Raw genomic sequence first — 24,264 nt, 5'->3', positions numbered from 1 at the left:
GCCTGCTGATCTATGTTGTGCAAGCAACAAGTGCTTTTTGGTCAGCCTTCTACAAATTTTTCTGTTCTTAGCCCCTTTTCGTCCGCAGAAAACCTCCTCCTCCGCCCACCCAGTTCAACATACCATTAAGATGATTTGAGGCAATTCAAATTTAGATGCTTAACTGCTACTCGTCCCAAACTCTGAATTCCATTGATCTTTCAGATCACGTTGTTTTGAAGGGTTATTTGCTGTGTTGGTGTTTTTGTGTGTTTTTTTTTTTTTTTTCCTCTCGCCATTTTGGTAGCAGCAATGCAATAAGATTCCAGTCTTAAGAATTGCTGTTTAATGTATAATGTTTGGAACTGATGCCCAGGAAGTGTTGTTAGGTACTACTGGGTATGAAAAACTTTTCAGGACTTGGAAAACTGGAATAGAGCATACGTACTTTGATGGTGACATTTAATGCTGTAACCTGTCAGCGGTATTAGAAGCACCAAGAGATGGTATAGAAACGCCTCCAAGTTGACTCTGGATCTAATACAGCTGCTCTTTTCCTCTTAAACTAAACTGCATCAAAGCTGCTGAATTCATTAGCTCTGAAGCAGTACTGTGAGAATATGTTTGTACTGCTTCTGGACTTAAAAGGAGTATTTGTGTGGTACTACTCCATGCTGAACCTACAGAGATTTGCTAGTTCAAGTCAGCACCAGAGTGGGGGTTGCTCCATTTTATTAAATAGAGATGCTTTTATTGTAAGGATATTTTTGACATCCTTGCTCTTTATTGTTTTTCCTTTATATTTTAATTAGTTAAATTCAACACCCAGTTTGTTTTTTTTTCCTTACATTTTGCGTGTATGGACTTCTGAGTCTTAGAGGGGTTTCTACATCTTACTAAAAATCAACGTTTTCTTAGAACAGTTCATAATTAGCTAAAGTATATTTATGTAGCTATTATAAATTTTTAACTGTAGTGAGCTGTAACTGTTTCTTAAAGTAAGCTTTAACTACTTTCTATTTTCATGACTCTACAGTGCTGTAAAAGAATGAATTAAATTCCGTGAACTTTCACATAACTTGTTTCTCATAACTCTAGAAAAGTTCATCTTAGTAAGGCAGTATGATGGTTGTAGTTGATGTAATTTGCAGCAGAATTGGTTAATACGTTGTATTTTTTTGAAATAGTCAATGTTACTTGACTCTTCTAAGGAGTTGGTTTTGTACATGTAGGCTTGAAAAGGGATTGTAAAGTTGATTCAGTTGTTACAATGCAGAAATGCTTCAGATTAAAAGATTTTGCCAATCACTGAGACTATAGTGTCTAGTACAATAACTGGTAATGTTGTCCCAAGGAAAAGAGACCCATTAATAAAAGCAGTAAGTTTTATCATTATTATTATTTAAGCTGTTAGATCTAGAAATCAAAGCTGTTACTACCTGCTCTGTACAATCAACAGTTCCTGTATCAACAATTTTGCAGCATGATGCGTTATCCTTAAAGTTGGCATTTTGTAGAAATACTTCTAATAAAACTAGGAAGTTTGAGTGCGATAGAATAGATTTTTACCTAGAAAATTTTCTTGAGTGGGTGAAAGCTTCCTTCCCTAGTATGTTTTCCCTATGGTGTCCCCTGTTTACAAGCTCACTGCTGGTCTAGATTGGCCTTTATTGGAAGAGTGGGAATAGTTCAACTGACTTGTGACAATGCGTTTGATTTTTGATTATTAATAAAATTTAATTAAAAGACATGCAGCATTTGTGACTTGTTGCTCCTGATTGAATTTTAACTTGTGTGACTTAAATATGCATTACATATTAATGTCTTCACTGACAGTATCTGTCTTATAAATTATTTCTAATACTTCTTTTAAATCAAATTTATTTTCAGCAAAGAATGGCACAAGAAGTCTTGACTCACTTAAAAGAACATCCTGATGCGTGGACAAGAGTTGATACTATTTTGGAATTCTCTCAGAACATGAATACCAAAGTAAGTGAATTAACTTTTATTTATTTGCTTTTTTCTCTTTCTTCCACTCAAACTTTGAGGAAGGTATCTTATTTTTAGCCTTAGATTTTCTTGATTCAGACCACACTTTTTTTTACTATCTTGTTCCCAAAGTTGGCTTTAAACAAGAACTGTAAATGGATCAATTAGTTAAATCTCCTTTTACGTTGACAAGAGCCTTTTTTTAAAAAAAAAAAACAAGGAAGAGCTAAATTAGAAAAAGTTTTTTTTCCAAGGCACATGCAAGTATAATGCCAATTCCAAAGATTGGTGTGTGTATATGCATCTGAGTAATGAAAAGTCTCCTAGAGCCAGATTTTGTCCTTAGGTAAGTGCTTGGCTATCTTTGATCTTAATGAGAGCCATGTGCACCTAACTGAGGAGAGAACTTGTCCCTTGATATACAAAAGACAAAATAGAAAGGCTGCGATTTTGAGCAATCAGCGAAAGTTAGGCATCCCAAACTCTTCGCAGTATGCGATCTAATCTTTACTAGTATGCTGAACACGCTTACTTTGTACTGCTATTTTAAATCCATCCATCACAGTAGTAACTAAAGGGACAACGTTCAGTTTCTGTTTACAATTCAGAATGTTTTACTCTGATTTATGAAGCTTGAACAGAGAAGTTGATCAAAATGTGTTTTCAGTGTCTTAAGTTTGATGGTTAATCTCTTAACTGTCACGTGTTTTTCTGCTTGATACACACTGTATTCGAACAGAAAATCATGTTTGGATGATTTCTGAATTCAGGTAGTATTCATGAAACTTTTTTTGTTTTTTTAATTGCTCTATCAATTTTAGGGGAAAACAGTTTAAAGAACTTCCTCAAAGTGCTAACCTTTAAGTAACAGTGTTTGCCTGTTTGCTTGCCTGGTAAACTTTGCTTTTTATACTGACAGACATTACTAATGTTTAAGTTGATTTATCAACAGTATTTTTAAAAACTCAAATTTGTCTTGTGAAAAATGAGATGATTAGAGGAACAGAAAGAAAGCAACAGGTAAAGAATTCTTCAATTTACATAAATTGCAAATGATTTGGTGCTAAATTTATGCACTATGACATTTGGCTTTTATGCAATCATATTTTTTCTTTAATTAAAGCTGTTAACACTACCTGATATTAATCATAATGTTCCATTATGTTGATTGCTTGTAATAGGAAGAAAAGGGGTGTCTTCCTGTGCAACTGACACAGCTAGGCTTTGACGGCAGGCCTCCACAAGGTCTACCCTTTTGATTCCCTTTAACTGAATTCTGTTCATCAATTGTTTTTGTTTCTTGGGAGGTGGGAGGGAAAGGGGATTCGGTGCATAGAATAAGTAATAAGGGTACCATAGAAATTTCTACCATAGGGATCATTTCATGCTTTTTTGGTCTTTGCTGTTACCTGTCCCTCATCTTCATAACTCAGCAGTAGATTGCTATTAGATAATTAGAAAAAACAAAACAAGAACAGATGAATGTTAGACTTTCATTCTGTGTTCAGTTTAAATGTACTTGTGCATGCAGTTGTAGTAGTTAATAAAAAGTGCATTTTTGATAGTTCAGACTGTGAAACTTAAAATTTATATCAATAGTTTTTTTGGACTCAATGTATCTCATTGTGTGGAAAGTACCAAAAATTATTATAACCATACAATCAAATGACACTTAAAGGAAAAACCAGAAAGCCCCTTGCAGAATACTTGGACAGGCTTATGAAACCCTCAAACGCAGTATGGCAAGAAGGATATGTAGATAAAGATTGAGTGCAGTGATTTATTTCTACCGTTTCATTTCATATGCAAGTGATAGAGCAAAGTAAATACTACCAGCACTGAGGAAAAGGGGTGAAGAGAGATGAACAAGAAAGTAGCAATGAGCAGAACTGAAGTTGCATATGTACAAAAAGACTGAGTAGACACCTAGATAAGATTAACCTCTTCAGTTGAAGAGTTTTTAAACTAAATATTTCAGCAGATAATGAGGAATAGATGTAGCAAACTATTCTAGTGTTATCTGTCCTCTCCTTTGGCTCAAAGGAAAGCCTAAGGAAAAGACTGAAACAAGATTAATTCTGTCCTTAGTTTCTGTCAAGATTTTGTTCCAAGTTTTGTTTTAGTAATCTAGTGCTTTAGTAAGGTGAAGCAAAACTTGCCATTGATTTTAAAGACCAGGAAGTTGACTTAAAAAAAGTCTTGGAAGGAGAACTAACACCTTTGGTTAGGTGTTACCTGAAAATGTTAATAGATGTGCCTGTACAATCTGGGAATTTAACTGTAGTTTAGATCTGTTTCGGAAGCGTTAACATTGTCTGATGTAAATGTTTGTATTTTCAGTGTTGCTATAAGCTTTTATACTAGCATGTTCAGTGCTGGTAGCCTGGCTCAGGTGTAGATGTCATATCTATAAAACTACAGTATTGATTGAAATTGCTTCCTGTTAAGTGAAGCATTTTGCTTAAACTGTTTTCCTACTTTCTTCTGTATGAATGTTCCCCTGATTTTAATTTAGCTGTAACGTAATTGTGTAAATTTACAGATTATTATCTAGTTGATAAACTCTTGCTGATGGCTATGGAAAAAATACTTTGCCAGTTTTCTGTAACTGCATAATTTTTTCTCTGTATCTAAGATTTTGGGAGATGATAGAATACTTTGCAAATGCAGGATGTGGAAGTGAAGTTGGTGGAAGTTGGGTCAAATAGAAAAGTACATGGATGGAGATTATGTTAAGATGAGAACAGCAAAAATGGTATTTTAATACAATGTAGTTTGGGACAGTCTACATTGTGTTTTTATTAAACTGAAGTTTGTATGATCCCTTTGGTTGAAATGCTAATGATCCTACTTTGTGTAACAACTAACCATTTTAAAGAAGAACTCTTATTCTCAGCCAAACTTTTTAACTGTAAACTTACCTTTCAGGCATTAATGTGATACTTTTTTCATCTTCCTAATCCACTGCTGATTAAAGTAAAAGCAAAATTCCTCATCCCCTTTTCTCTCCTGTCTATTCATGCTAATGGGGTTTTTGCATATTAAAGCTGTTCGATCATATCACACAAACTTCTTCCCCTGTTACTGTGAGTTGGCAGTAGGGACAAATGGGCAGAGGGATTGGCCTTACCGATTACTTTGCAAACATAATGATTGTGGATAAGAACCTAGGAAGGAATTCCTGAAAGGTAAAAGGATTTTGAAGAGCTTGATCAAATTTTTCCTTGTTCTTTGACTGAGCATAAAAGTTCATCTTTAAATAGTAGAAATAGCTGCCATATTGGGGTGGGTATTGAAATTAAATAAACCTGTGGGTTGTCTTGCTGTTCCTAAAATAACACACCAGTGAAGTTTGGGAAGTACTTTAGAAAGTGCCAGTGTCAGTACATGCAATGCTAAGACAAGATTTTTTTCCAGCTCTTAGAGGAATGATAGGAAGCTTGAGACCATCCAAGCTGCTAAATGTTTTAGGAGCCTGGTTGGGTTAATACTTGAACATATGAGCAGTCATTTATGATGCAAACTCATATCTGGCTGCTACTTTCTCTTCTCCAGATAGCCAAAATTGTCTGCCAGAGGGCTTTTTTTTCCTCCTGGTGTGAGCATGATCAAACAGCAGGACTTAGTATAGCAAACAAGAAAACAAGAAAAAAATGCATGAAACCTCAGTAAATGGGTGAATAGGCATTTTTATTTAACTAAATTTGTTAGTTTAATGTTCTTGAAGTCTTAGATGTTAAGTGTGAGTGTCTGACTGAATGAGAGTCCTGAAAGTTAGTCAGTCCTACAGTAACATACTTACATATTGTTCTTCTCCACTTTCAGTATTATGGACTGCAAATCTTGGAAAACGTGATAAAAACAAGATGGAAGATTCTTCCAAGGAACCAGTGCGAAGGTAGGGAGACATTTTTGTCTTCACCTCTTATCTTTGCGTGTGTATGTTGAGATTTAGGCCATCAATCCTCATGAAGTAATACTAGTCTAACTATACTTAGACTTAGAACTTCATACAGTAAGACTGTCTGTGCTTTTCTGGATGATGAAATCTTGTCTTTCTCGTGTAATAATCTACTTAGTAGGATGGTGAGCGCTCAAAATTCTGCAGTTTTAGAAGTTAAAGAATAGGACTGGTGCTTCTAAAACGCGACTTGCTGCATTAAATCACAGGCCAAACTTTACGTGAAGCAGCCTAACTTAGGCAGATGCAGGGGACTGGTTCTGGCTTTGAGGTAGAGCTTTTGGTTCCACCTGCTAGACACAGGAGAATCTCTTCAGCTGCCTGTGCTGTGTCTACAGCCCCATCACTATGCTTTCATTTTTCTGGCAAACTGGAAAGAAACTTCCCATGTGCTGCCAGTTGGACAACACTGATTTATGTGAATGACCTGTCTTTTGAACTTGTAAGCAGTCATAATCACTGTAGAATAGAAACACTAAGTAAAAGGATAGTCTTATCTGTTACTAGTCATTGTTCTAGGCTGTGAAATATTCTAAAACTTGCTCTAATTCATGTAAGTGTGTGCAGCTAGCTTGCTGTAACTGAAAATGCAGTGTAGGGCAAACTCCAGCTTTCTATCATTGCAGGGAATCTCAAAATCTTAAAACACTTGTTTTTATTTTCCCTGCCCTATGCCTAGTAATTAAAGTGTTAAATTGCAGAGGTTGTTTTAGAGTAATTAAATGGAAATATATTGCGTAAGTTTTTACCCTCTGTGGTATAGGATTAGTGCTTATTCATATAGCTTTCTGTCAAGTTAGGATGAGTTGGATTTCAGACTATAGAGTGCAACTACTTTAAATTGTTGACATCACAAAACTTGCATATTGTCGCCATTCCACACTTCTGTCTTGTTACTAAAAGCTGATTTTGGAACTTACTCCAAATTTTTTTTGTTTTGTTGTGAGCTCATTCTTAACAATGGTAAGATGCTATTTGAATTTCTGCTGCCACTGCTTTTGCTGTGAAACAGTATTGATGAAAAGAAAATTGTAATTTAATGAAGAATGTTAAAGAATGAAGAATGTTAGAGTGAGGTTTTCCCTTTTTTATGATTATTTTTCTTCTCTTTTTTTTCACCCAATGATAGATTGACAAGTGGAGGGTAGGTCTTTTTGGCAGTGGAAATAAGGTTTCACATGCATTCTTATTTTGGAAACAACCTTACAAACTTTAGGAAACAGTTTCTCAACAGAATGTAACTGGTTTAGTTGAAACTAAAGGAGGAGCACCCTGAAGTTGTCTTCTGTGTGCTTTAGCAATTAGGATGTGTGAACTTACTCCTATCTTTCTATATTCATATGACCACTCAGTTTCAGCATTTGTAAGTGGTTTTCTTAAACATATCTGCTGTTGGAGCAGAACAGGAAAAAAGGAAGGAGTCAGAATGAAGGCGTTACCAACCCTGCTTACTACTGCTTGCTGTTGAAGGGAGATACAGTAGAATAAGAGGTAACGTAGAGACAGACTTATTTGATACAGAATATACTTCAGTAATGGAGTGTCTTAAAAATAGGTACTCTGAATGCATGCCATAGATGATAAGCAGTTGGATAGGTTGAGGATGTTGGCTGCTGTTTGGGTCATCTTACCACATCTGCTCTTGAGACGCCAATGTGCTGGATACGTGCCTGTTAAATGAGTTGTGAAACTGGTATGTTTGAACTGGGGCTTTCTGTGTTACTACTTTGCTGCTTGCAGGCATGGTAATACTATTTAGCTAGTTGCTGTCATCTGAGAAGATACAATAACCATAGCTTAATATATTACAATGCAAAATAAAATTACTCTCTGTAGTTACGCAGTAATCTGTTCATACGTGACTCCCAGTATTCTTTGTCTTCTCTGAAGACTCAGGCTGAGGGAATTGTCCTTCATCCTAACAAACTTGTGCCTTTTAATTCAGCCTTTGAAAGGAGGAGTCAAACTGTTTAGTGTACAATGGCATTTGATCCATCTTGGCCTCAAAAATAAAAAGAGAAAAATAGTATAAACAGTAGTATAAAATCTACTGCCTGGATGTTTCATCTCTACTCTCTTTCCATCTGTGTGTGAGTGAGGTTTTTTTTATTCCCCTCCTCTCTTGATAATACTAGATGATACAAGAGAACTGCTCCTCTCAGCTCATTGAGTCAACTTAATTGTTTGGGAGACAGTAAGATTGGTTAAATTGAAGCTTGATTCTGACTCCACTCATCCCTTTGGTTGGTCGGATTTTCCTGTTTGAAGTGTAACTAATAAAAAGTTGGGTGCAGGAGATTGAAACTCACTGTAACAAAGTTGTGGTAACAAAGTACTTCAGGCAAGTTTTAAATGAGTTGATTTTACTTGTATCTTACTTTATCAAACTTGGCATGTCTGGTTTGATTTGTGTCGCAAACACATTAGCTGACAACCACACTTTTGATGAGGAAGAAAATAAATCTATTGGAAAATAGTGGTTTCCACTTTTAGCAATAGCAGTGCTTGAAGATCTAAACTTAAGTAGATCTTACTTGAGCTGCAAGTGGAATAAAAAGTTACTGGAACAATCTGTCTGAGAATTTTGGGGTAAATTAACAAATTTCATCAATTAGCTTGAATCATAATTTGGACTGAAAATTTTTTCTAGCTCAGCATGAAATTGTACATCAGAACAACTTGTTGGTTCTTGAGAATAAACAGGATTTTGTTACTCCTTTTGTCTGAATGTTGGGAACTTCTAGCTTCTAGCCTAGAGTTCTGAATGCAAGTAGGAAAACACGCTTTCTTTAGAAGATAATGTTCTTTGGGCTAGGTCTCTGTTCTTAAATTCGCTTTTTTTTTTTTTTTTAACAATACTTTTTAGTCTTGAGCTACTCTGGCATTGGTATGTCTGAACTTGTGAATAGTTCTTCTTTCTCATGTATCACTTATTTCTAAAATTGAGGCTTGTAATCACTTTTGGAGAGTTTATTCTTCATAATTCTAAACTAGGAATTGGGCAAAACAATTTCTGAAACACTTAAGAGATCTTAGTGATTACTCTGCTTTTTGGGGGGCCTCAGTGCGTGGATGTGTTTGGGTTTTTGTTTGTTTGGATTTTTTTGCTTTAGCAGCTAGCAGTTTGAACTAGTTCTGAACTACTTAGCTAGACAAAAGTGGTATTTGTGGAACACAGGATCGTTGAAGTTTGGTTAAATAAAGCAAGTGTCAGGCCAGTGAGTTCAACTTTCAGGCATATTGAGTGATGGTTTATAGCAATGGATTAAACTTGCTTTTAAAAATGTACTTAACGTTTAAGAAAATGCTTGCTTATATATGAATGATGCGATATGTAATTTCATTCAAATCTTCTTCGAAGCTGCTTTAGTGGGGGGGAGGGGGAAGAAAACAGACATATTTCAGAGCATCCTATGCAGTGATCAGCTTGTCTTATTTCAAGAGTATTGAACTATCATTATTGGGGGGGGGACGACACATTATCAAGATGATATTAAATTTCTTTAAATTCTGATTTTCAGTACAGCAGGTTGTTGAATAATAGTTACTTGCAAAGAATGTCACTTGATTATAGTGCTATGGTCTAAACAGGATTTTTGCTTAAAGTGTAAAGCCTTCTGAGAAAGGCTTGTTGGTCTTCCAACAAGCTTGTTGGTCTTTAGTGATATGTTCCATTAATCCTGCAATGAACATGAAATGAAATTCTGTTTGTGTGAACAGAGAGAGCTCGTCTGTAGTGTTTTGAGTTTGAATGGATAAGCGCTTTTTCATTATGAAATCTGAATTGCTTGTTCAACTTCTCATTTTAAAGTTGAAAAAATGGAAGTGTTCAGAGACATGCCCCCCCCCCCATCCCCATTCTCTATGTAATGAAGTGAGTGATGAGCTATATGGAACTTGTACTGGAGGGAACAAGATCTGTCCTCCTTCCTCTTTCTAAGAACTTCTATGAAGGCTGTTTTATCTAAAGCAAATAGATACGAATTGATCAGGTTTGCCACTAATGATGGAGGATTTTTGCCATGTTCTGAAATGTATCATTCAATGACAAAACTATAGGATATTTCATATTTCTCAATTTAGGCTGGATGCAGAACTAGTGAAGTTGTATAACTTTATGTTCCTCATGTCCTATTCTGCTGTAACTGTTGGCTAGCTCAGGTTGCCTATGAAACCAATTTCTCTCTAGAAGGGGGTTTCAGTTTGCCAATGCAGCCTGTGTAGGAAGAACACCTGCAGAAGATCTGGTGATGACTGACAGAAGCTGTGATAACAGCCCTGGAGTCAGCTCTTCTGAAACAGACCAAAACCAGTCAGGGCTAGACATGCATATCTTGTTTTGACAATAATGTCCAGCTGCTTTGCAGTGCATAACTGCTCGAGCATTGCGTAGCTGAGATAAGGAAGTAGCTCCAATAGATAAAAGGGGCTTCTAGGATAAATGCGTAGGCAGAACTCACTTTAATATGACCCATCCCTCCAGCAGCTTCCCATCAGCTGCCCTTCTGTGTGGTTCTCTGGGCTCCCTGTGCACTTACAAGTGCAAGTCCTTCATTAAATCTAATTTGTTTAACCCTTCACATCTCTCTATGCCAGTATCTGACTCTCCTTTCTCACCTTACAGTCACAGCCTGCCTATTCCATGGAGAAGCAGCTTTCAGTTAAGGACTACAGTATCTAATACTTGTATAGAATTTTTCCAAAAGGGCATAAACTAGAGGAGTACACTTGCTACATTATATCATCCTTGCTGTATCTTCCTTTCATATTTTATTTATGAAAAATGCTAACCAAAGCACCATTCCAGGCCTTCTGACAATGATGATGTCCCAGCCTGTCTGGTGATCAGAACATGATTTGATGTTGGAGCTAGGTTGATTTACTAGTTAACTGGTGCGGAAAAAGGTGTTACACATCTGCATGTGCTTCTTGATGTCTTTGAGCCAGTACTGGTGTTTGGCTCTCCAGTGAGCTGATTCAGGGAGCTAAACTAATATAAAATAGTTTTTAAACAACTTTTAAACTAAATTAATTTCTTCAGTAATGCTAGTTTTCTACTAGTCTGACATCTGAATAAACTTGTGGCTGGATGCTGTGAGCACCAGTGCCCTCTCAATGGAAGTGTTGGAATGGAAAACGGGGACTGCGCCCTTTGGTGCAGGTTGTAATGAGATCAGCTTAGCTTTTGTCAGATGGGTCTTTGGAGATTGTTACTTTTGTGACCTGTGTATTATGGTTGAGGCTTTTGTGTTTATCTTCTGGAAGGCATGTTTTCCAGGAATAGCAGTCTCTTCCAGTCCGGTGGCTCAGTGAAGTGTCAAAACTTGGCAGTTTTGTTCTTATCTTCCAAGACTTGTTCAGCTGCTTCCCTGATGGAAGGAGATCTATGTTCTCGGTAGTATTTGTGTGACTTGTGCATGCCCAGTGCCTGCCTCATTAAGATAAATGCTTTCCTGTAAGTCCCCAGAACACCCTGAATTTAGGGAATGCAGTGGGCTACTATCCTTGAACAATGTTTTTGGACTTTCTCTGCTGAAAAACAGTAACTAGCATACTTTGTCAGAGTATAAGCTTAAAATACCTATTTTTCTACTCCAAATTATTTAATCTTCCTATGGAATAATTTTAAAAAACTGTTAAAATTTTGAGTAGAAAGTGTAATACTTCCAATAAAAATACAGACAGTTGTGGAGAAAAAAAAATGGGGAACTGGATAGCTTACTCTTTTTAAAGGATCAAGAATATGACTTTGTTAACTGCATGGAAGCCCTTAAAAGCCTGCAGTGTTGATGTGACATCTGAAAACTAGTTAATCCTTTCATATTGTCTAATTGCTGAGCTACAGTCACCATTTTTTCAGTGGAGAAGCTTTGGAACTGAACAACAGTTTTCATCTGCCAGTGGTGTCAAGGCCAGGTTGATGGTAGCACAGCATGCAAGAAGTATCTGGACAGCCTAATTCTATCGATACAGCAAGATAGTGAGTGCTACAGCTTTGGAATCACAAGTTTAAGAGCAATGTTTGTTGCAAAGAGTTGCAACAATAGGCTTCCCATAGTAGTTTGGCAAACAGTTATAATATCATAGCTTTTGGCATTGTAAACTTGTTTCTGTACTATTTTAGGGACTTCTCTATCTCATCTGTGAATTACCGTGGTGCTTTGTCATCATTTGTGAGGGTTCTTTTGTTAAGCTTTAAAATATTAGGACAACACAATGATGTCAGATAAAGACCAGTACTTATTTAATAGACCCTTTCTGTTGGCTGACAGTGATAATCACTTTGTTAATACGTGGATTTTTTTGGCATAGCATGGATTGATCCAAGTTGGTAGTGATGAAAAGATTCATTTCCCATTGAAACTACCTGTAGAACTGTTCTTCTCTGGTGTGCATCTAACACCTGAAAGTCTAGCTGTTATTTTTCCAGATTTCATGAGAATACAAATACAAAACTGAATAGAACCATTCCCTTTTAATCCTGTTCCTTGTTCTGAAATGCAAAAATTATGTGTGTTTGTGTGTGTGTATATATATATGTGTGTGTGTATATATATATATATATATATATATATATATACACACACCAAATATATATATATATATATATATGTATATATATATATATATTTGGTAACGTCTTAGAAATCTTGTTTATAATATTGGGAAAGAAACCACTGTGGAAATAAAACATCTTGAACATAAAACATTCCTCTTTGTGAACTTGAGAGCTTTTCTATAATCTTCATAGTACATTCTGTCTGCATGAGTCAGTTGACTGTCCTGTTAAGTAATTAAAAGTAGATTTTGGCTTCATGAAGATGAACAGCAAAATATTTTCATATTCTAAAACTTCCCTGTGACAAGAAAACTCTTGCCCAGTTTGAAGGGTTTAATCTGTAGTGTGCTAAGATTTGATTGTCGTGGCAAAGCTGAATTGAAATGATTGATGAGTGATTTAAATACAGTCCTTGTTCCCAGTTGACATAATGTTATTTAAGGGAGGAGAATGGAAAACAAAACAAAACCCAAGTTTAGAAAAGAGTTCTGTAAACCATAGCAGCCTTGTATGGTATAAAAGCACACTAGTCCAAACCCAAGTGAAACAGACTACATGGATGAATGGAGTTTTACTAAGGCTTTTTCTTGTAACGTGCTGGCAAAACTTAGCTAAGATGAGGCATGGTATTTTGCTTTTAAATGCTATGCCTTTAAATTTCCTATGTTAAAGTGAATCGGCTAAATAAACTGTAGTATCTCTGAAGCTTTACATGCACTGCAGGCATTTCACCAAAACTTCCCTGTAATTCTAACTGAATGGTATTGAAGCTAGAGTTATGCTTAGAAAACTTTATTTGTTTTTGAAGTATACTCTACTGAGAAGCATTAATCAAAAAGGCAGTAAAGGGCTCTTTTTTTGTGTTGTGTCCTGTCGTTGTAAACATCATTTAGCGGAAACAGTAAGAATGTATTTGTTAACTTTGGAATTATTAAGTATGACCTGAAAATGCATAATAGGTGGAAATACATTTCACTGAGGGAGCTCTGTAGCAGCATTTGTAAGCACCTAGCAAAGTACCTGTCATGCCTAGACAGTGCTGGATGCCATCTCTTCATGTTCAACCTAATAATATTCTGCTGTCCTTAGGCTGTTTCTTTTATTTTATTAAAATAGCTGAAGCCTAGTGTCATCTAGTGTGTTTGAAGTGTCCTCGAAGAACTGATAAACAGGTATATTCTTCCTAATCAGCCCACAAGTCAAGAGTGGTATACATCTACACATGCACATATTCCTGAGAGAGGTTGCTTTTTAAACACATGTGAAGAATCTGAATTCAAAAGTATTTATTACTACATTCATGACATTCGACCTAGTTGAAAATAAATTCTCAACTCTTCTGCAGGTATAAAAAAATATGTTGTTGGCCTAATTATCAAGACCTCATCTGATCCAACATGCGTCGAAGTAAGTGAATTTTCTTCAGGGGAGGAAAAAAGAGGGGAATATTACTCATAACCTGACTGTCCTTTTCTCTTCTCCAGAAAGAAAAAGTGTATATTGGGAAACTGAATATGATTCTTGTTCAGGTAAGCTGAGTTCATCACACTTATAATTTTATCTTAGAGTTCAGAATATGTGATTTTACACAAGTAAGTGGAAAAAGTGTGCTAATCCTGTGGATGTTTCAAATTTCAGATACTGAAACAGGAATGGCCAAAGCACTGGCCAACTTTTATAAGTGATATTGTGGGAGCAAGTAGGACAAGTGAAAGCCTTTGTCAGAACAATATGGTGATCCTTAAGCTATTGAGTGAAGAAGTGTTTGATTTTTCCAGTGGCCAGATAACTCAAGTAAAAGCTAAACATTTGAAAGACAGGCAAGTATATGTATTTAATGCTTATTAAATAGGTTGCACTTTGTGCTTGCTACTGAATAGTTGCTTTCTAAGGTTTTGACTAAACACCTACAGTTACCAAATTTTATTTCTGAGGCTAAGTGGAATACTATTTTCTCTTGAAAGAAGGATTGTTTAGTGATAAACTTACCTTCGTACAAAGGTATTTTTGCATCGTTGCATGTAGCTTCCGTTGACAGATGGTCCTACCCTTTCAACAGAGCATTGAACATTGCCTGTGTTTCTAAGGCAGAATTCGCAGGCACAAACTCAGGGCACTTCAACAAATGTGTGTGTTCCTCTCAAAATTGGTAATTGTGACTGCTTCTATGGACCTAGTTCTCTAGAACCTATTCTGTGACTATAGATACTTTACTGATTAAAATAGATAGGATTGTTTGTAAAATGTGATAATGCTGACTTTCTAATATTTATTTATTTATTTATTTATTTATTTATTTTTTACAGTATGTGCAATGAGTTCTCTCAGATATTTCAGCTGTGTCAGTTTGTAATGGTAAGTCTGATTTACTTTCCACTGGGTTTTTATAACCATCTCTCCCCCTCCCCCATCATGCCGAGTAATTTCTCATTAAGGAACACCAATGGTCCTGTTGCAGGAAAACTCCCAAAATGCACCCTTAGTCCATGCAACTTTGGAAACTTTGCTACGATTTCTGAACTGGATTCCTCTAGGATATATATTTGAGACCAAGTTAATCAGCACACTAATATACAAGGTACTCACTTTAAAAAAGTATATTTACAGTTCTTAAATTTAGTACTTATTAAGAAGCTTAACATATGACACTCTTGTAATATGTTTGACTTTTCTTTTCTCAATAGTTCTTAAATGTTCCCATGTTTCGAAATGTCTCTTTGAAGTGCCTCACAGAGATTGCAGGTGTCAGTGTAAGCCAATATGAGGAACAGTTTGTAACACTTTTTACACTGACCATGATGCAGTTAAAACAGGTAATGTTTTTAAAACAGGTAATATTTTTAATTTTTTTCATTTGACTATATCATATAGAGAAATCAACTTTTATGGAACCTAGTTCAATTTACAAATTCATATTCAATATAGAGGTCTTGATGAGAAAATGCTGTTTGTACTTTATTGTGCCATTTAATCGTATTTATGGCTTGATCAAAACACGTGAAGTGTATTGTCTGTGGCTATAGGCTATAGCTGTATATCTACTAGATCAGTTTGTTTGGATTAATCCAAGAGTTTCTGAGGGCTTGAGCTCTTTGGGGAAAATTCAGAGAAATGCAGCAAAATGTAGTATTACTTCTAAGGCTTATTTCAGTTTGAAAGTGATGGAAACGTTTTTCAAGGATTTTGGTGGTGCAACATATAGCAGTATTTCTAATGATGTAATTTTGTGGTCTTTACAAGCAGTTCAATACCTGAGATTATAGTTTCTTCTCAATGTTTTTGTAACTGTCCACATAAGCTGCAGTCTTCTGTACATAGCTGCTACATCGTGCTTGTTCAGTCTCTAAGCCTCATATAGAATGGATTCTTTGTCAGTCTCCAGTATCTGGAAGGGTGTATTCTTGACATTCAAAACTAGAAAGAGTTCTGAAGAGTTTTCTGAGTAACCTTAAATGTAGTTACTTTTGCAAGAATTGCCTATAGACCCAAACTGTTTCTGCTGACATGAAGGCAGGTTATCTTGCTGTGAGAAAATTCACACTATTAAAAGCAATTAATTCAAATTCTTTCACTGGTATGTTTGAAAATATACATTGTTTCATCATAAAAATGCCACCTTCAAATCTATGGCTTGTTTATACATTACCAGCGCTCTATCAGTGCTTCTGTTTTGAAGGTTATTTTCTCAGATGATTATATCTAGTATAACTTTCATTAAATGCAGTATCCTTACTGGATACAAAGAACTTCTCTTGCATTTCTAAGCAGCTTGGACTATACAGCCTACCCTTTTGGTGTAGGGTGAGAACTACATAAGGAGAAAAAGGTCTGAAATTTTGTGCTGTTCTGTGCAAACTGTTATTTGCTGTAATGAAATAACTGATAGATTTACTAGAGAATACAAATCTTGATCATCTATTTCCATTTTAGATGAGGTTCTTGGTTAGTGATCTCTAACTGGCAGCCTTATCCCGTGATTTCATTTTTTTATTGTAAAACTTCTAAATGTTGTATGTGACAAATTAATTTCTCCTAGTTCTATTGAAATAAAATGCATTTATGAAGAAATGCAGTATTGTCCATTCTCAACCTGAGAGGCAAGTTAAGGTCGTCATAAATGCATCTAAAATACTGTGTAACTGAAGTATACTTGTTACTAAGAGGCATAATTCTTCAAAATAGAAAATGAACCATTTCTTTATTACAGATCAGGTCCGCAAACTACATAAGCTTTTGTTTCTTTGCTGTCACTGCACAGATTGTTTTATTACTGTGTTTTTGCACTGCAGTGTGAAGAACTATCTCAAGCTCATCTAAACAAGCAAAGAATATGCTTGATTCCCACTTGGTTGGACAGAAGTGTAGAATATGTTTATTTGAGATCCTTCTTTCTTGGCTTTGTTCAGTTTTACTGTTCTGATTATAGTGAACTAGATTGAATTTCTCTAGCAGAAATCCTAGTATCTAAATTCAAAGTATGAAAAGTGCAGGAGTTCAGTTCTGCTACCTGTGTTTTATTCCCTGCTTCTTTTGGACTATTTTCTGTTTTGAAACATTGGCTTGTAACAGGAACTATGACTTTTTTTTTAATCATATTAATTAACTCGGAGATAAGCTGCCTTAAAGGTAGTTTTTCTTTTGACGATGTAACAGCAGACTACAAGCAGCTACTGGGTTGAAAACTTTCTTAATTGTTTTAAGCTAACACTTCAGAAAAGAGACACAGTCATAAGATTAAAAAAAGTAGTTCTTATAGAACATATCCTGATACAGTGGGGGTTACATGTTAGAGTATCTATCTTTGACTCTTGAAGCATCAGCAGAAATTCTGGGGATTAGCTAGTTCCACCAATTGCTTCTGAAATCAACAACTGATTAGCAAGGAGCATTTACAGCGTGAGCTAGGCAGGTGAGGAACTGCTGTTGCTCAGTGTACATTGTTTAGGCTGTGAGGTATTTTGTATGGAAGCTCCCTTCCATATTTTTAAGGGAAGGAAGTAGAGGATGATCCTTCTCATCCATATCAGTGGAAGATATTCTCATGCCTAGGTTGTTGATTTTGAGCATTTTTTTAACGACGTCATGTTGATTCTGTTTTTAGTGTTAATTTCCCTTTTTTTCCTCTTCTGTTTGCAGTGTTCCTTTATCTTCTAGATACTCTAGAACCACATAATCTGCATACTTCTACTTAAATCATGCCTCCTCCTTCCTTCTCCACCCCTATACAGGTTTCAAGTAGACCTATAGAATTTTTATATAGTTAGAATAAATCTACTGTTTTGCATGCATCAAACTCATCTTACGGATTAGGTGGCTGATCACTACTTTCTCGTTTTTTGTAGATGATGGTTTCAATTCTAAATAGTATATTCTAAATAAATATATCTAGTCTAAGTTTTCTTAAAACATCAGTTGAATGCAAAATTGACTATTTGGCATAAATTGTAGCTTACAAGTTTTTAGCATTGCATAATTGTTATATCTGAATTTGACCAGAACTGTTGTATTTATTACCAAAACTTGATTTTTATCTCTTAGCTTTGTAAAATAAAGTATTAGAGAACAAATGCACAGAAATCTGTCAGCAGTGAAGACATTAAACTTTCTACTCTGTTCTGTGAGTTAGTAGTGTTGACTTTAAAGAATGTTACTCAATGACAGTATTGAAAATGATTTGTATAATGAAAGAACTTCAAAGCTGGGGCATCTCACGGGAGGTATTGCAGAGATCTGTACAAGGTCACTGAAAAACACTTCTATCTTTTGGGAATCTTCCGTACATTTTCTGAATATTGTGGAGGACATCTTTCACGGTGGTTCTAACATGATGATGCAATGTTTTGAAACCGAATGCTGTTAGGGACAGCTAAAACTTTTTTAGAACAACATTGCCTGATGAAAGATGTTTTTAAAAAAGTGTATACCTTTCTTGTTACCAGCTGCTGTTTTATGAAGGATGGAAAAGGGCTCTTTAATTCATTAGAACTGTTCATAGCTGTTTACGTTTTTGCTTTGTAGTCTGTCTCAGGAACAAATCTTCCTTGCAGGAAGAAGGGGATACAATGAAAGGCAGTAATCCTTTTTTCCCGAAAGAGTAAAGTATTTGGTAAGACGTAATAGTGTTACTTCTGTATAAAACAGGAAATTCTTAATTATGTCCAAATTCTTTTTATTAGATGCTTCCTTTAAATACCAATATTCGACTTGCATACTCAAATGGAAAAGATGATGAACAGAACTTCATTCAGAATCTCAGTTTGTTTCTTTGCACGTTCCTCAAGGAACATGGTCAACTTATAGAAAAGAGATTAAATCTGAGGGAAACATTGATGGAGGTAAGTTACTCAGTTTATCCAGATAAATATAACCAATATGTTCTAATATAACCCATTTGTTCTAATACTCATACCTCAAAGGATGTTACTAATACAATCTTTAGATCACAGCACTTAATAGTTTTTTGTCTTCTAACCACCATTTCCTTCCTGCACAAAAACGTATTCACATGAATACTAGAAAGCTTTAAAAATTTTTGTTTTCTAGCATATTTTAATGGCATTTTATTTCCAATAATCTTGTGCTAATAAAATGTCTGAAGACTATAGGTCTAGGGGCTTTTTTCTGTTCTCTTCCCCCCCCCCCTTCTTTTTCTAAGAGACGCTATATTTTTCCATGGTTGTTCTTGTATGGTGTTTTGTTTTAACCTCTCTATAAAGAAGGTGTTGCTATGATTTTTGTCACCTGTGAACTGCTTCATACACAACATTTTTTTCCATGTCCAAGCTTGGTTTCTTGGATACAGCACATAGAGGAATTCGGTGCTTTTGTCCTAGTGTAGCTTTGTGCCTAACATGCCACTTCCCAAAGTTTAACTGAAAGGTTTTAAATAAAATCCTCAAAGTCAGTGTTCTGTTTCTATATAATACAGACAATGTATGCCAGTAACACTTAACAATTCGGCAGAGCTCTGCCTTTAGTTACTAATGCACGCTTTATCCTGGTCTTAGAGGAGGTCCTGCAGACCTTGATTATCTGTTAACTTTGTAAGATTTACAGTTTTCCTCCTTTTCTGCTTGTTCCCTTTTATTGGTGACTGCAGCATTCTTTTCAAAGAATGCGGAGGAGGTTTACTGTCAAAATGCTAGGATCTGTGGTAATGTAAGTAACGGAAATTCAACTAGAAATGAAAGAATGGGAAGACTTAATTCTAGATGACTACTAAACAGTAAAGTTACCACCCCATACAGTAGTGGAACTGTATGACAAGACTAGGGGTTTTTTTTTGTGTATGTGGTTTGTTTTGTTTTTAAACTGTGAATAAATTTTTGCTGAGGGTCAGCTGTTCTGTGGTGGCTTTTTGCTAGCTCCTTCCCAGTGGTGAGCTCCAAGGGTATGAAACTGGCTGCACAGCCCCTTGAAGCGCCACTCCTGTGCCCTGAATTCAAGCTGTGTGCAGATAGGGAGTGAACAGGGTGAAGAGCTGAACAGAGACAGAGGCAGAAAAATAATACTTCAACGTAAACCTGGAGAGCCAAGTTTCACTGGGAGGAGGAAGCACATCTTTGTGGAGTAGTTCTGGTATAATAAATATACATCTGAATTTTTGTCCATTTTCTGGCTAGTATGTTTCTTCTGGGGGTAGTCTTCTGTAAAAGCGTGTGTCATAAGTTATTTGCTAATAGCAAGTTGTACCTCATTTAAGAGATGGACTAAGAGCATCATTTAGCTTGCTTAAACAATTTTAGAAAGCTGTCAGATTCCTGAATAATTGCATAAATCAAAAGGACTAAGCTATTTCTAAATAACTGAATCAGGTGAACGCAGCTCAAGTTTCAGCTTCTGAAGAGACTGTGTCATGAAGACCTGTGTGAACAGCTGACATAGTTTTTGTGTCCTGTGCAATTGCTGGTAAATAAGGTGCAATTTTTAGGTCTTGCCTCCTGTGTTGTCAGGTGTAACTGTGTTAAATTCTTAAAGATGGGCATCTACAAAACTCCGTTCCGGATGTCTTCAGGTCTTGTGTTACAATCTTGAAATGTTTCACAGAGTTCTTTAGCTGATTGTAAAATGTTAAAAAAAAAATAAAAAAAAAATCTATTTTGCAGTGTAAGAGAACTTTTGAAAGTGGTTGTACGGCTAACCTATCCTTTCTTGCCTTCTGGCTGTAGCAGATTTTCTGGAATTGTTTCACTGATGTATGTGCCATGTATGCTGATGTGAAGAAACTTGCATAAGATATTGCAAGCAAAATTAACGAGAAAATCTAATGAGTATGTGGGACTAGTGCTAAGTTGTTTTGAATACCTCTTTTGACATTGTAGATGTGGATAATGAATCAGCTGTTCACAGTCTAGTCTAACATCCTTTGAATCACTGTAGTATCTGGCCTATATTAGTGTATTTAGATTTCATTGTTTCCATCTGGTTTGTTCTCTGGTGGACTACTGACTGTATTTTTCACCAGGGAATAGAAGAAATAAGCTAGGCTTAAAATGTTAGATTATGTTGTTATAACTTCTCTAGTGAGTAGTTTGCCCTTCGCCTTTCAGTCTTCATGCTGACTGTTTCATCAGTAAAGTTGAAAATGTTTTGGTAATGCCTTCTGTTGAATGCAAGCGAGCAATGTGATTTCAGCATTTGTGAGGATTTAAACAAAGGAGCAATCTTGAGAATACCGGTCACTGAAACTAGCTGTCAAGGGCTTTTGAGACTATAAAGCAAAACTCCTTCAGAAGGCTCCAGAGGCTGTGATTTTTTTTTTTTTTTTTTTTTTTTTAACAGGCTGATTTGGGTACTTTTTTAAAGAGATTTTTAGCCTATTTTAATTCTTAAAAATTGGCACATACTTTCGAAACAATAGCAGTTGATAAGGTGCTTTGTTTCCGAGTTGCTGCTCCATTGGTCAGAACTCTTGGCTTGTAAGTAATGTTACTGCAGTGTTAATGCCTTGTTCTTATGTTTTATGATAATTTTCAATTTGATCAGTATTTGGATAAGAGAACTTGCAGCAGTACAGTCTTGTCTTCACAAATGATTAGTAATCAGTTGTGTAAATTGCACTTTTCCAGGCTCTTCATTATATGTTATTGGTATCAGAAGTTGAAGAAACTGAAATATTCAAAATTTGTCTTGAATATTGGAATCATTTGGCTGCTGAGCTGTACAGGGAGAGTCCATTTTCAACGTCTGCTTCTCCGTTGCTTTCGGGAAGTCAACACTTTGATGTTCCTCCAAGGAGACAGCTTTATTTGCCTGTACTATCCAAGGTAATCCATGCTTAAGTAAAGGTATTGTGAAGCTTTACATACTGTTCTTAAGTTCAGACATCTTGCCTCATGTAAGGGGAGATTTCAGAAAACTTGTCCTGCTTTGAGTGGTTGTTAGTTAATTCAACTCTAGTCATTAAATTTGCTGCAATTGCCAAGATTTTTGATTAATACTTCTAGACTAGGCTGAAGATGAGGATGCTGGTGGATGATATGAGTATTAAAAAAATCTTAGCTTTTCTTTTTTTCTGGCTATTAAGAACATGATTGTTTTAAAAACATTGTAAGATCTGTATCAGACAATTTCTTTAAAAAGGCTTGCTGGTTTTCTTCCATGGTAGCACTGCAACAATGAACTTCAACCTTGGGGCAGAACTATTGCATAGGATTTGCTCAGTAGGCTTACTAAATCGTACTGTTACTTGGTTTGCACCTTGGTGGTGTTTGTATTTCGTTATGAAAATATAGCTGTTTTCTGGTTGGAAAAGGAGGCAAACTCAATATTTTCTTTCTTTTTTCTTTTTTTAATGGTGGTGGGTTTGATTTTCCACTCAGGAACAAGATTTCTCCCAAAATGCGTGTTACCTGATAGAATGCCTGACCAAAGTGCTTTAGAGTCTGTGGAGCTATGTGCATATTTTCTTGTTACAGCTTTATTAAATTTAAACCTTTCTTTGTAAAATACAGGTCCGATTGTTAATGGTTAGCCGTATGGCTAAACCAGAAGAGGTGCTAGTTGTGGAAAATGATCAAGGAGAAGTAGTACGAGAATTCATGAAGGATACAGATTCCATAAACTTGTATAAAAATATGAGAGAAACGTTGGGTAAGTTGTACTAGCAACTTGGTGTTCTTGTCCTGTGCAACTGCACCAGCTGCATGTATGTTACAGAATGCTAGCTTATGCTCTTAGTTACGTGGGGGTAAGATGATCGGCAGTGAGAAGTAGTACAAAAGCTTGAAAGGAGGAGTGGTTGGAGCTTCTTGGGTTTGAACATGTAGTGCTCTTGTGCAACTTAGTTAAGTAGTCATATACAACCTAGTATTTGTTACTGTCTTTTTTGCATTGAAAACCTTAGTGATACTCCTCTGCTAAAATCTTTCAGATTGAGTGAAATCTCAGTTTTGTCATGCTACTCCCAAATGTTGTATGGCAAGTTAGAGATACGAATCTGAAGATCAGATCAAATCTATAGATCATTTAATTTTACTCCTATATGTGGAAAACTGTGAGGTGTAAGTTTTGTTTTTTGGAGGGAAAAAAATCTTTCTAGCCATATGACCAAAAATTAGTTGTATATACATATGTAGAAAGTTTTAAATGGGAAGGACTTCCCTGAGGAGTTTCAGCTTCACGACATGCTAATTATTTTTCACTCCTAGTTGAAATATTCTTGTGTAGACCAAGTACTTACTGAGCTTCAGAAAGGTTGTCCGAAGTTACTGATGAAGTCTTAAAATGACTTCACCTGGAAATCTGTGTAAAAGCTGTTACGGAACACATAGAAAAAGCTAAATGTTGCAAGTACACTAAAGAATAACACAGTTGATATTTCCATTATACTTAAAGTAGCACACACGTTTTATTCTTAGTGTAAGTTGATATTGGGGGGGGGGGGGTGTGCATTTCCATTGTCCTTTGAAGTCTCATGTTCAGCTGTGAGCATTTTTTTCAGAGAATAAATGGCCCCTGTGTATTGTAGTGATAAATGATTTTTTTTTTTTTTGTGGTAAGAGAGAAATTCACAAGCCCTAGCTGCCACTTGGATCACATGTCTAAGCATTAGGCTCAGAACATCAGTTCTTTAAGGATTTTTTATTAAATGCAAATGTTTCAAGGAAGCATTGTTTAATAACAGGTTAACGAATAAAGAGTTTTAAAAAAAATTCTGTGACGTAGGAAGTAAAAACATTAAATGTGGGTTTTTTAATTCTAGTCACTGTACTAGTGACACTGTAAGTGCAGTTAGCAGCAGATCAGTTGTAATATCTTTCTATGGGAGTTTTTTGTTGGTGTTTTTGTTTGTTGGTGTTTTTGTTTGTTGGTGTTTTTGTTTGTTGGTGTTTTTGTTTGTTGGTGTTTTTGTTTGTTGGTGTTTTTGTTTGTTGGTGTTTTTGTTTGTTGGTGTTTTTAAACAGTAGAATTACTACTGCACGTCCTCAGCCATAGTCATAGTTCTGGATACAGGATTGTTTATGCAAAAACGGATGTAGTTATCAAGTGTTTGATTTGTAGTATAATGTTACTGTTTACAATATACTATTTTAAATAGAAGATCATTTTTAAATAGAAAAATAAGAGTGCAGTGGAAGTTACAGATTTTTACAGTGCCATAGAATGCTGATACTAGTCTTAAATTGCTTCTGACTTGTTGGGATTTAGAATTTTGTATTAGACTAATCCTATTAGAAGCTGATGCAGGTGTCTGTGTCAGTTATGATACATGAATCTTCCCTTCTAGACTTGTTTTGGGGTAGAGCCTTACCAGCAGACTTAATGACAGAGC

At 35.7% G+C, this 24,264-nt stretch overlaps 1 protein-coding gene across 2 annotated transcripts in view; it reads left to right on the top strand.

Moving 5' to 3' along the window:
* The window catches only part of XPO1 (exportin 1), a 43,280-nt gene that overhangs the window by 6,131 nt on the left and 12,885 nt on the right, over positions 1–24,264 (top strand). For both annotated transcript variants that reach the window (XM_062571525.1, XM_062571524.1), the window contains exons 4-14: positions 1,870–1,971; positions 5,797–5,869; positions 13,837–13,898; positions 13,976–14,020; positions 14,130–14,311; positions 14,798–14,846; positions 14,950–15,069; positions 15,176–15,304; positions 18,668–18,826; positions 21,560–21,757; positions 22,445–22,583. In XM_062571525.1, the coding sequence (XP_062427509.1) occupies positions 1,870–1,971; positions 5,797–5,869; positions 13,837–13,898; positions 13,976–14,020; positions 14,130–14,311; positions 14,798–14,846; positions 14,950–15,069; positions 15,176–15,304; positions 18,668–18,826; positions 21,560–21,757; positions 22,445–22,583 (1,258 nt within the window). The remainder of the gene's footprint in view (positions 1–1,869; positions 1,972–5,796; positions 5,870–13,836; positions 13,899–13,975; positions 14,021–14,129; positions 14,312–14,797; positions 14,847–14,949; positions 15,070–15,175; positions 15,305–18,667; positions 18,827–21,559; positions 21,758–22,444; positions 22,584–24,264) is intronic.

The sequence above is a fragment of the Rhea pennata genome, chromosome 3, assembly GCF_028389875.1.
Source record: "Rhea pennata isolate bPtePen1 chromosome 3, bPtePen1.pri, whole genome shotgun sequence".
NCBI lineage: Eukaryota > Metazoa > Chordata > Aves > Rheiformes > Rheidae > Rhea > Rhea pennata.
The sequence above is the reverse complement of the archived record's forward strand: the minus strand, read 5'-3'. Positions and strand labels throughout refer to the sequence as shown.